This window comes from Prionailurus bengalensis, chromosome C2 (assembly GCF_016509475.1).
Source record: "Prionailurus bengalensis isolate Pbe53 chromosome C2, Fcat_Pben_1.1_paternal_pri, whole genome shotgun sequence".
Lineage (NCBI taxonomy): Eukaryota > Metazoa > Chordata > Mammalia > Carnivora > Felidae > Prionailurus > Prionailurus bengalensis.
The window spans coordinates 122,923,652-122,936,536 of record NC_057350.1 but is presented as its reverse complement, the minus strand read 5'-3'; the positions used below and the strand labels follow the sequence as shown (position 1 = coordinate 122,936,536).

Here is a 12,885-nt window from a genome sequence, read left to right as displayed (position 1 = left end):
GGTGTGGCTTGTGGGTAAGGGGGAGTGTGGATGTTACTGGGGGAATACACCTCTTGGCTCTTCTTGAATAAGGTAGTTTTGAGGTCCTCCCAACCATCAAATTCCTTTCTGTTCTCTTTCCACGGGGAGTTCCCCTGAGCTGTAGCAGCGGTGGAAGCCCGCTCGTGGTAGGGAGCCTAATTCCCAGGAGGATTTGGGGATCTCGAGAGGGCCGGGGTCGTCTCTCAGCGGGGTTTCAAAGCTGCTCAGAGCCACAGCTAGGAGCCACACTTGTCCGGCGCCTGGGCTTTTATGGGGCAAAGAGCCGGCAAGCCAAGCCAGGAGTTGGGTCCGCGCCCGAGCGGCCCGGGCTCGGGGCAACCGTAGGGGGGAGCGCAGACAGCGACCGCGGGAACCGGGTGGGGCGGGGGCGGGGCAGCGGCGGGGCGGGGCGAGCCAGGCCGAGGCCCGGGGGCGGGGCCAGGCGCGCGGCTCGCCCAAGCCTAGGCCGCCGTTGGGCTCCGCCTCGCGGGCTACGCAGGCGGTGGGGCTGCGGCACGGGCCGGGCGGCACCATGGCGGCGGCGGCGCCTGCTGCTGCGGCGGCTTCTTCCGAGGCGCCGGCGACGAGTGGGACGGCTGAGCCCGAGGCCGGGGACGAGGACAGTCGCGAGGTCCGAGTGCTGCAGAGCCTGCGGGGCAAGATCTGTAAGCGGGGGCAGGGCTGAGGGGACCCACCCGCCGGCGGCGGGAGCCGCCGTGGGGCTGAGGGGGCGGCGGGCGCGCGGGGGGTGGCGGCGCCGAGCCGCGCTGGGATCGCGGGGCGGAGAGGGGACCTGGGCGGGCGGGGGCCGGGGCCCGCGCCGGGGCCGGCCGAGGCGCGTGGGGAGGGCCGGCACGGGTGAGGCTGGAAGGGGGGTGTGTTGGGGGAGGCGTAGCCTCGACGGGGCGGCGTGGGCTGGGGCTGCCCGGGTCGGGAGGGACTGGAGAGCCGAGAATTTGCAAGGAGGGGGGCGTCCGGCGCGGCGCCGGCGTGAGGGGCTCGGCTTTGGGGCGCGGCCTGGACGCGGGGACGCCCCAGCCGGGGGCGTGGGCCGGGGGCGTGAGGAGTTTCCGGCCGCCCAGGGACGCAGGCCTCCGGGCGGTGCGGGCGCCGGGGAGCGGCCCCGAGGTGGGAGCCCAGCGGTAATTACGGGAGGCGCGGCCGGAGGAGGAGGAGGACGGGGACGAGGAGGAGGAGGAGAAGGAGGGCGGGGAAGTGGGGCTGGCCCGAGGGGAGGGGGCTGCCTGCTTCCTGGGCTCTGGAGCTTTTGCGAGGTTGAAAAAGGCGCCCTGAGCTTCAGGAGACAGGCCGCCCTGGGACTCGGGTGGCCGCCGCGCGGGGTGTTCGCGAATGAGCGCGCCGGGAGGGGCTCGGGCCGGACACCTGTACTAGCCCCACCTCGCTGCGGCGGGGACTTGGATCGAGAGACAGCGTGACTGACAGGGACTTAAGACAGGATGTAGTGGCTTCCTGTGAGCAGGTCTCAAAACAGTCATCCAGCCCGCACTTAACCCACTTAATTCCTTTCCTTCTCATGCATTTAATTGTTACTTTTGTGAGCGAGCCACACTGGTTGGCTTAATACAAAATTTTTGCTCACAAGCTCTAAGCGTTGCTGTAGACCATTTGAATTCAGCCATTTGGACATTTATTTTTTAAAAGTGACTCAGGCGTCGATTGCCAATTTTTTCACAGTAGTTTATTCAGAGGAAACGTCCACCCCCCCCTTTTTTTTTTTTTTTTTTTTTGCTATTTGTGAGATCTGTCAGTAAAACTTATTTTTGCTTTTGTCAAAAATCAGCTTTATTTTCGTTGTTCAGTATTCTCAGATTGGAAACGTGCTTCATCTTTCATGTAAATAACCCTTGGTTCTGAGGAGTACTTTTTACTTTGTAAGAAGAAAATCGAATTTGAATAAAATGGCTAACAATACTCTTTGTTGCACGAGATGTAAAATTTTCCTCTTCCTGGATAGTGATATTAATAATTGAGCTTGGATTCTCCCCCTTTTTTCAAGTTGCTCCTCTTTTCAAGTACTGGTATTTTATTAAATCTCCGAGGCAGACATATTAACTTTTCTCATCTTTTCCCAGAAGTGGTCATGGGTAATTTGAGATCTTGAGTACAGTTCTTAAAACCTAGAAAATGACATCAGAGAAATAGATCTTGTCTATATCTATGTTCTCGATATTAAAATTACTTTCTAGGGTATAAATTCTGTTCAAAATTCAGATTAAGTCTTATACTCAATATTCACATACATCTAATTTTTTAACATTTGGGAAAACTGTAAACGGGCCAGAGTTCCCCCCTTGATATAATTTTCCAAACTTTACCAGTTTTACATTTCAGTGTCACTTGATGCTAGGCACTGTCCATTGGAGCCTCACTGATTTACATAGTTGCAGGTTATGCCATGGAACTACATATACACTTCTTGGAATTCAGAGTTAGGGTTGGGCTGTTTCCAGAAGGACTTATCTGCTCTGCACTTTCACCTGCTCCACAGCAAAACTATCACAGTAGGAGATATCATTGTGAGTGAAACTTGGACCTACAAATACAAAATTACAACTTTGTTTCTGTGGCTTAGAGCAACCCCACTACCCAGATTTGAAGATTGGTCAGCTGGGAGTGACATTACCACTTTAACCATAATGGAAATATTGTAACTGTTACCTCAGTCAGTTTCTTACTTTTGGAATTGCTTGGTGTATAGCTCAGGTCACTGAGTGTCTGCTTTTTAGAAAAAATGTATTAGGATACGTATACATGAAGCTTCTCCCCACCTCCCTCTCTTATTTTTTTTTTTGCCGTTCTTTTAAAGGCCAGTATAGTCCAGAGTTGGTTGACCTTCACAACCCTGTGAAGAGATGCTGTTTTCTGTTTTCCTGAAACTGACATGTGGGTTTTACAGCGTGGGGGCTGGGGGGCTAGAGGAATCATTAGCAGGTGGTAAAGTCACAGGGATGGGATGGTGGTACATCTGACAATGAAGCTTGGGGGTGTAGGTAACCATGTCACCTTTTCCTTTTCACCATCCTGGGAGACCTCAGAGGAAAGCCTGATAGTGCCCAGTAGACTGGAGATTTGCTGCCAGATTCTAGATTGCTGTTTGAGAGCCTCAGATCTGGAGAGTTAGAGCTCTATAGGGCTCAAAGTGAGCCTGAAAGGAACATCCTTTTTCCTAGACCTAGGTAGGACTCTTCAACCCCAAATCCTACCAGCAAAAAAGTGAGGATGAAATGGTTTATATATTTTCTTTTCTTTCTTTCTTTTTCTTTTTTTTTTTTGTTTATTGTTATTTATTTTTTTTTTTTAATTTTTTTTTTTCAATGTTTATTTATTTTTGGGACAGAGAGAGACAGAGCATGAACGGGGGAGGGGCAGAGAGAGAGGGAAACACAGAATCAGAAACAGGCTCCAGGCTCTGAGCCATCAGCCCAGAGCCCGACGCGGGGCTCGAACTCACGGACCGTGAGATCGTGACCTGGCTGAAGTCGGACGCTCAACCGACTGCGCCACCCAGGCGCCCCTATTGTTATTTATTTTGAGAGAGACAGAGAGGGAGGGGCAGAGAGAGAGGGAGAGAGAATCCCAAGCAGGCACTGCTCTGTCAGTGCAGAGGTGGACGCAGGGCTCAATCTCATGAATTGTGAGACCATGACCTGAGCCGAAATCAAGAGTCACGTGCTTAACCAACTATGCCACCCAGGCACCCTGAATTCTATATCTTTAAAGTTCTGGAGGTAATAGTCTACAGTTTCATTTAAGGGTTTTATTCTAATATTTGTTAATTTTTCCATATCCTTCACAAGGTGAAATAACCAGATCCAGGGATTGGAAACCCATTTTGTGGTCAGTTTCAATCAACTGACATTAGCAAATCCAGTGTTGCTAATTGAATTTTGTTTTATGTGCTGATCCCCAATACCCTGAAGTCATTTTAGTGCTCTAGGAAGCCATAGCAGTTCCAAATGGTCAACTTCTTTAATATTCAACAGGTAGGCATGATTGTTGGAAGTCCCGGAGCTGTCATATGAACCCTTGATAAAGGAAATTAAGGTAGTCCAGACTCCGTCCTTTGTATGAACTGGCATGCAGTGAGTGGCAGGTATGCTTAGTATCTGAAGCACTTTTGCATTGCATCCCCTCCCCCCCCAAACAAAACAAAACAAACTACCCTACACACAAGCCAAAGAGGGGGATTGGATCTTTCTTCTTAATATTTAATTTATTTATTTTATACCTTTTGTGGTTTTTTTTAAAGTTTATTTTTTATAAAGTTTATTTTTTTGAGAGAAAGAAAATGAGTGAGTGGGGGAGGGGCAGAGATCGAGGGAGAGAGAGAATCCCAAGAAAGCTCTGGGTTGTCAACATGGAGCCCACCTCAGGGCCCAGTCCCACAAACCATGAGATCTTGATCTGAGCCAAAATCAAGAGTCCGATGCTTAACCAACTGAGCCACCCAGGTGCCCCTGGAGCTTTCTTCTTTTCTTCTTCTTCTTCTTCTTTTTTTTTTTTTTTAATTTTTTTTAATGTTTATTTATTTTTGAGAGAGAGAGAGAGCATGAGCAGGGGAGGGGCAGAGAGAGAGAGAGACAGACAGACAGACAGACAGAAGCCAAAGTAGGCTCCAGGCTCCCAGCCGTCAGCATGGAGCCCAATGTGGGGCTCAAACCCACAAACAGCGAGATTATGACCTGAGCCGAAGTCAGATGCCCAACCAACTGAGCCACCCAGGCACCCCAAGGAGCTTTCTTCTTTATACTTTCAGGTTTCTTGCTATTATTTCATGATGTCTTCCTTTTTGGCTATACTTTTTGTTAAGTTCTCATCCAATTAAATCAGGTTATAAAATCAGAATGTAAAAATGTTAATGAAAGAACCCATGCCACCTCGATCGTGGGTTTACCTGTTCTAGGGATACCAGATTGATAAAAGAGAACCGAATCTGATGATTTGTGTGAATATTGAGATGTGCAATATAGTGCCAGATCTGCGGAATCATGACAAGTCCCAGAGCTCAGTTGGTCTCCCTGGTGTCTCCAGATGAAGAGTGATGTAGGACTCTTTGGCAAAGTAGGATCTGTGGGATCTGGTTAAGTGCTTTAGTTTAGAGGCTTGTCCGGGTTAGCTTTAATTTGAATCCTAATTTCTAACTTTTGTTAACCTTTTTGTGCCTTTATATTCTTGCGTGTATAATGGGTATAATAAAAACACCTATCTCACAAGATTGATTAGAGGGCTAAATAAATCTTCTCCAGTCATTTCCTCTCTCCTCTCAGGAGCTCTGTCAGCCCTGGACCATCTTTTGGGAAGGAGTAAACAGATAAAAATTAGTCTTTATCTAATATTCTTGTCGACATGTAGCATTTTCTGTACAAAGCTGATTAAACTCAGCGGACATGTACTGTATTCTGTTTCACACATTGATTATTACTAATGTGACTTTAGGCAGCTCACTTACCTTTGAGCTTATCTTCCTCATCTTTAAAATGGGAGTGATGCTTCATCACTAGCCATTTTATACATGTTGTTCTGCCTAGAAGTGTTTTTCTCTTTTCCTCCACCCCATATTTATGTCAGGGAACTTCTACACATCCTTCAAAACCCTGGTCCATGTGATCTCCTAACCAAAGCCTTGTTTGGGGCACCACCACCCCCATCCCTGGAGACAAGGTGTTGGGCCCCTGTACTGGTTGGGAATTGTAATTCCTTGTCCATTTTCTTATTCTAGCACATTTTGTAGAAATTGTTTGTTTCCCCATTAGACCGCGAGCAGACTGTGAGCTCTTCCAGTATAGAATTCATTCTTTATTTTTTTAAACTATCCCACTGTCAGCATAATAGGCCTTTAGAAAATGCCCTACTTCTCACCACGCTGTCCTGAGGAGGATTTGAGATACTAGATGTGAAACTGTTCTGTAAATTTTACACATAAACTAGGAGATGATAGTATTGTTAAATGAAAACTACATGGGTCTGTGACAGGAAGTTCATCCCTTTCAAAATCACAGTGCCAACTGAGCTTATGTTTGAACTGATGCCAAAGTTGCCTCATTAGGAAAAGGATTAAATTTTTCTAAATGCTCTGAGTGCTGATTATTAGGAGATTTGAATATTGTTACTTGACTGTACTCCATGAATATTGTTACTAATTGGCCCCGAGCCTGGAAAAGAAAAATGTCATAATCATATTTTATATAGTAAATATTTTTATTTGTTGTGGAAGGTTTAAATTTTTTGGTAGTAAGGTATTTTATTGATCATGCAATAGAATTAAGAGGGAGAGATTAAAAAGAGTTTATTCATGCTAAGAATGTATTATTATCAGATATTTCAAATAAGATGTTATTTAGTAAATTAATAGAGGGAAAGATTACTAAAAGATTTGTTCATACTATGCATTCATCATTGTCAAAAATTTGAAATGAGATGATGAGTTATTTAGGATCGAGGAAGAATCCATCTTTCAGATAGATAGAAATGAGAGAAAAGGGTTCTTTGTAAAAGTTCACAGAGCAGTCTGCTAATCGTTTGCTGTGAGAAAGACAGGAGGTAAACCTCAATGAGTTCATAGAGTTTTTGTTGTTGTGTTTTTTTGTTTTTTTTGTTTTTTAACTTAGAACTCTTTGAATAGCCTCTAAGAGACTGGAACTAATATAGCTGAAATAAAAGTATCATTTTATCCTTTTATCTTAGATACCAATCCTGTTCCCTTTTTAATGTGCTTTATGAAATTATTTGACAATAATATCAAATTACATGTTTTGTGAAGTTCTATATGCTGTTTTGAGAGCTGCTAACAGTTTTGTTGTGTAGTCATCAATTAACGTAAACTAAGACACTTTACATTAAGAATTTTTTATGATATGTCTTTGGTTTTGTATGTTATTTCAGTCATCAAAAATCACTAGCTAAAATAATATGCTTTATAACATTATACCAATATACATGCAAACATCAATGAACAGTAATTGACAAATTTGTTATTGTGAGCTTGGCTCTAAGAATATCACTAATGACAGAATGACTGGGCAAATTCTTTAACTTTGCCAACTCCTTATTTTTTCACTTGTAAAATGAGAGGTTTGGATGTGATCTTTAAAATCCCTTCTAGCACTAATCTTTGTTGCTTTTTAAATTGAACCATTTGCTTTAAGACACTACATCAGATACTTTTATTTTAATATTTAAGTGTTTTTCATATACCTGTTTTGCATAAGATGCACTGTTTGAGACATTTGTCTAAGATTTAATGGATACGATTATTTGAATCTTTAAAAAAATTTTTTTTTAGAGAGATAGAGTGCACAAATCGAGGAGAGAGATTGGCAGAAGGAAGGGAGAGAGAGAAACTTAAGCAGGCTCCATGTTCAGCACAGTATTTTTACTAATTGGCCCTGAGCCTGGAAAAGAAAAGTCTCATAATCATACTTTATACAATAAATTTGTTTATTAGCCATGGAAGGTTTGAAATTTTGGTAGTAAAAATTCAATTTTTGGTGGGTCTCAATCCATAACCTTGGGATCATGACCTGAGCCGAAATCAAGAGTGGGACACTCAACCGACTGGGCCACCCAGGCACCCTGAAAAAACTTGTTTTTAAAGATTCAAACAGTCTTGGGGTGCCTGGGTGGCCCAGTCGGTTGAGTGTCAGACTTCGGCTTAGGTCATGATCTCGGTTCGTGAGTTGGTTTTTTTTTTTGTTTTTTTTTTGAGAGAGAGACAGAGCGTGAGTAGGCGAGGGACAGAGAGAGTGGGGGACACAGAATCCAAAGCAGGCTCCAGGCTTTGAGCTGTCAGGACTGAGCCCGACGTGGGGCTTGAACTCACAAACCATGACATCATGACCTGGGCCGAGGTGGGACCCTTAGCCAACTGAGCCATCTAGGCTCCCCTTCATGGTTTGTGAGTTCTAGCCCTCTGCAGAGCCTGGTTTGGATCCTCTGTCCCCCCTCTCTCTCTGCCCCTCCCCTGCTCACGCTCTCTTTCAAAAATAAATACACATTTAAAACAAAATTTTTAAAAAAAGGTTCAAACTATCTTGGGGTGCTGTGATCCCAGGGTCATGGGATCCATGCTGAGCACAGAGCCTGCTTAAGATTCTCTCCCTCTCCACCCTCCCCCCACCTTGTGCAAACTTGCTCTCTCTCTCTAAAATAATAATAATAATAATACATAAATAAATAAATAAAAAGTTTTTCTGTGACTACTAACTTATTTAGCAGTATGTAATATCTGAATGTCCATTAGGGCATTAGCCCCCTAGTGTGTGGATTGAGCCTAGGCTGTGAATGGGATGAAAAAGCCCTTACTAGTTTATCCTACAGTCTATACTAAAACAATGGTTGTTTTTAGATGCCTGTATTCTTAGAGAACTATAGAAGCTTAGAGCTGGAATGTAGGGAACATATTGTGTCCCCTCATTTTACAAACGAAGAACTTGACACTCACATACTCCAGGTGTTAACACAGTTAATGCCTATGCCTTTTCGGCACTAGTCCATTACTATCAAAGTTCTTTCTGAAATGGTAGGTGGAATGAATTCATCATTAGTATGAATGTTGTGAATGTACTCCATTTAATAGATGAGGACTACACTGCGTATCTAGTAATATATCCAGAAGTAGTAATACATTTTCACTGTGGCATCTACACACTCTCATCTGTTGCTTCCTGAGAACTTTGTGAAGTGATTAGGATTAGTGGTGAAACTATGCTTGTGACCTAGATGGAGATTGAGCCTGGATGTTTACCTATTTGTGTCATGTTGTAACTCAACTGGTTTCAGTCCTGACTGCCCATCAGTGTCACCCGTGAACTTAAATTCTGATGCTCAGGCTCTACTCCATGCCTACTGAATCAGAATTTCTGGGGTGGTACTGGGACATTTCTGAGTTTGAAATGTTCCCTAGGGAGTGATAATGGATCGCTGGGACGGTGAACCTCTCCTTCTGCCAGTTGAACAGACTAGCCACAAACTACCTGAATGTTAGCAACCTCCTGTGCATGACTGTTTAAAGGGTACCAATAGAAAGTTTGGTGTGATCACGGGGAGGTTTTAATTTGTTTGATTATTTCTTTAAAAAGATGCATTTATTTGCTTGATTAGATAATACACATACCTGGTACAAAACTGAAAAGGTACAAAGGAGTATCCAGTGAAAAGGAAGTTTCCTTACTTCTGTTGCCCCTAGCCATTCCCTCTTCAGAAGCAAGCATTACCAGTTTCTTGTGCAGCTTACAGAGATTAAGTATTTACAAACATAAATATATGAATATTAACCTCATTAACATACAAATTGTAGCAAAATATATACATTGTCTGCATCTTGCTTTTTTATTTCTTACACTTGCCAGTAGTAGCTTGGAGATCTGTCATATCCATAAGAATGGGGAGCTGCCTCTTTTATTTAACAGCTGCATGATATGGCATCATCTGGGTATACCAGTCCCCTATTGATGGACGTGTAGGTTGTTTCCAATCTTTGCTATTACAAAGAGTACTGCAGTAAATCACTTAGTTATGTAATTTTGTGTGTGTGTGTTTTTAATTTGTAATGTTTATATACTTTATGAGAGAGAGAGAGACAGAGGTGTGAGCAGGGTAGGGGCAGAGAGAGAGGGAGACACAGAATCCAAAGCAGGGGCCAGGCTCCGAGCTTTCAGCACAGAGCCCTATGTGGGGCTCGAACCCATGGACTGTGAGATCACCACCTGAGCCGAAGTCAGATGCTTAACTAACTGAGCCACCCAGGTGCCCCTGTAGTTCTGTCATGTTAAATATGAGTACTTGTGTCTGTGGGATAAATTCCTAGATGTTACATTGATGAACTGGGGGACACCTGACTCAGTCGGTTAAACCTCTGGCTTCAGCTCAGGTCATGATGTTATGGGTTATGAGTTCAAGCCCTGCATCAAACTTTCTGCTGTTAGCACAGAGCCTGTTTTAGATCCTTCGTCTCCCTCTCTCTCTCTCTGCCGCTCCCACTCAAAAATATAAAAAAAAATGAATGAATGAATTGGTATATGCATTTTTATTTGGAAAGACAATGCCATATTGCTTTCCATAGTAACTACAGCAATTTATGCTCCCACTAGCAATGAATGAATGCCTATTTCTTTAGTCACATAGAGTATATTTTAAAACTTCTTGATCTTTACTGGTCTCTTAAGATGGAAAGGAACATCTGATTTGTAGTTTTAATTTGCACTTCTAAATGAGGTTGAGGATCTCTTCATATTTTTAAGAGTCTTAAAAAATTTTTTTTAGAGAAAGAGCAAGCACGCACGAGCAGGGGGAGAGGGGCAGAAGGAGAGAGAGAGGGTGAGAGAGAGAATCTTAAGCAGGCTCCATGCCCAGTACGGATGTGGGGCTTGATCCCACAACCCTGGGATCATGACCTGAGTTGAAACCAAGAGATAGATGCTGAACTGACTGAGCCACCCAGGTGCACCCCTTTTTTAAGAGAGAGCGTGCAAACAGGAGAGAGAGAATTTTTTAAAAATGTTTTTAAGTGTTTATTCTTAGAGAGAGAGAGAGAGAGAGAGCATGAGCAGGGGAGGGGCAGAGAGAGGGAGACACAGAATCTGAAGCAGGCTCCAAGCTCTGAGCTGTCAGCACAGAGCCTCACGCAGGGCTTGAACTCATGAACCACGAGATCTTGACCTGAACTAAGTCCGAAGTTTAACCGACTGAGCCATCCAGGCACCCTGAGAGAGAGAATGTTAAGCAGGCTCCATGCCCAGTGCAGAACTCAGTGATGCAGGGCTCAATCTCACGACGCAGAGATTATGACCTGAGCCGAAATCAGGAGTTGGACACTTAACCAACTGAGCCACCCAGGTGCCCCATTGAGAGCCATTTTTATTTCCCTTTTTTGGTGAACTTGTTTATTTTGCTTGTCCTTTTTTTCTACTGGATTATCAGTCTTCTTACTGATTTGTGGAAATGCTTTGTGCAGTAAGGGAAAGATGTTTAAAAATTTAGATGTTCTGGCTGATGCCTGCATTTATTCTTTTTTAAAATTTTTTTTTTTTTCCAACGTTTATTTATTTTTGGGACAGAGAGAGACAGAGCATGAACGGGGGAGGGGCAGAGAGACAGGGAGACACAGAATCGGAAGCGGGCTCCAGGCTCTGAGCCATCAGCCCAGAGCCTGACGCGGGGCTCGAACTCACGGACCGCGAGATCGTGACCTGGCTGAAGTCGGACGCTTAACCGACTGCGCCACCCAGGCGCCCCTGCATTTATTCTTGAGAAGTTGATTGTGAGATCCAGTGAGGGCAGTCAGTTGTTGGTTTCATGTACTTATATAATTTCTGATACAAGAAGAGAGATGGAAAAATAATTTTTTGGGAAAAAGTAAGTAAAGATTTATAAACAAGAATTAAGAGACAAAGAATAGACTGGGAGAAAATATTTGCAGGAAATCCTACAGACAAAAAGAAAATACTTATCTAAGACTTACTTTGTGTCAGGTACTATTTTAAAGCCCTTTAAGCATATCAAATAATTAGTCCATATGGTAACTCTGTAACATTCATTATCTACATTTTACAGATGAGGAAACTGAGGCATAGAATAAACTGAGTAACTTAACCCAGATCAGACCAGTGAGTGGTGGAGCTGTCATTCAAACTGGGCAGGCTGGCTCTAGAGTCCATCCTGTTGCTCCTGTCCTGCTCTGCTCTACTGCCTCTCTTTTTGTTAGTGTCCAGAATATATAAAAAGTTCATACGGATTTTAAACAGGAAAAGGGCATTAGAAAAATAAAAGATATGAATAGACATTTTATAGAAAGAGATTTAGAAAAAGGCCAGTAAACATAAGAAAATACTGGTAAGATTTAACAATAGTTAATCAGGGGAATGCAAATTTTTAAAAGCTATCAGTTTGTGAAAACAAAAGCTTGTTAATTTCAGTATTTGGTGGGGGTTTAGGGAAATAGATAACTTTCCTCACTGTTGCTGTGAATTTAAATGGATGAAGTAATGTTGGAGAGTATTTTGGCAATATCTGTTAAAAATCTAAATGTATATTTCCTGTGTATTTCTACTGCATATCTACCCTACAGAAACACTTGGACATTTGCAAAAGGGGCATATACAAAGGTGTTTCATGTTGCCATGTTGGTAAAACAAAACAACTAGAGACAACTTAAGTGTCCATTGTAGGAAAATGGCTAAATAAAATGTTAATATATATATTCTATAGCAGCTAAAAAGAATGAGGTGTATCTAGAGTATGAAAGGAAAAAACTTTAAGATGTATTGTTGAGTGAAAAAAGCAAGTTGTTAGAGTGATATGTTTTTTCTAGTGTACCTGGGAAAATGTACAGAAAGAGGTTTGCAAGGATGTACAACATTGGTTGTATCAGTGGTGGCCAAAGGGGATTAGCTTTACTTACAGTGGTTTAATTTTCTACATAAAATTTTATGTATTATGTATTATCTGTGTTATGAAAAATGACTTTGTATAAAAATTTGATACAGTATTAGTCCTCAGCTGCTAGAGCCTTTCTTGCCCTACTGTTGAAGACTATCCTATCTACAAAATTAAGGGTAGCCAAATGTTAAGCTTGGTAACATTTTGAGTGCACTTACAAGTAAAGTCTACTTTTCTGTCAAGTTTTTTGGTAACTTTTAATTTTTATATAATTTCAAACAAAAATTTGCAGGAGCAGTATAGTGAATTACCATATACTTTGCTTGTTTTCTCCAACTGTGTTAAAAAAGTTGACTTTTAAAAAAATTCTGTTTTGTTTTAGAGGAGTGAGATAAAAAGAATAATTTTCATCCTTTAAAATATTACAGTATTTGTGTGAGTGGTGCAGAACCTCTTAGTTTTGAATTT

General features: G+C 42.9%; 1 protein-coding gene across 1 annotated transcript in view; it reads left to right on the top strand.

Moving 5' to 3' along the window:
• Positions 1–448: 448 nt before the first annotated feature.
• Positions 449–12,885, top strand: part of RASA2 (RAS p21 protein activator 2) — a 123,912-nt gene continuing 111,475 nt past the window's right edge. The window contains 1 exon segment of the mRNA XM_043595252.1: positions 449–686. Within this exon segment, the coding sequence (XP_043451187.1) occupies positions 554–686 (133 nt within the window). The 5' untranslated portion in view covers positions 449–553.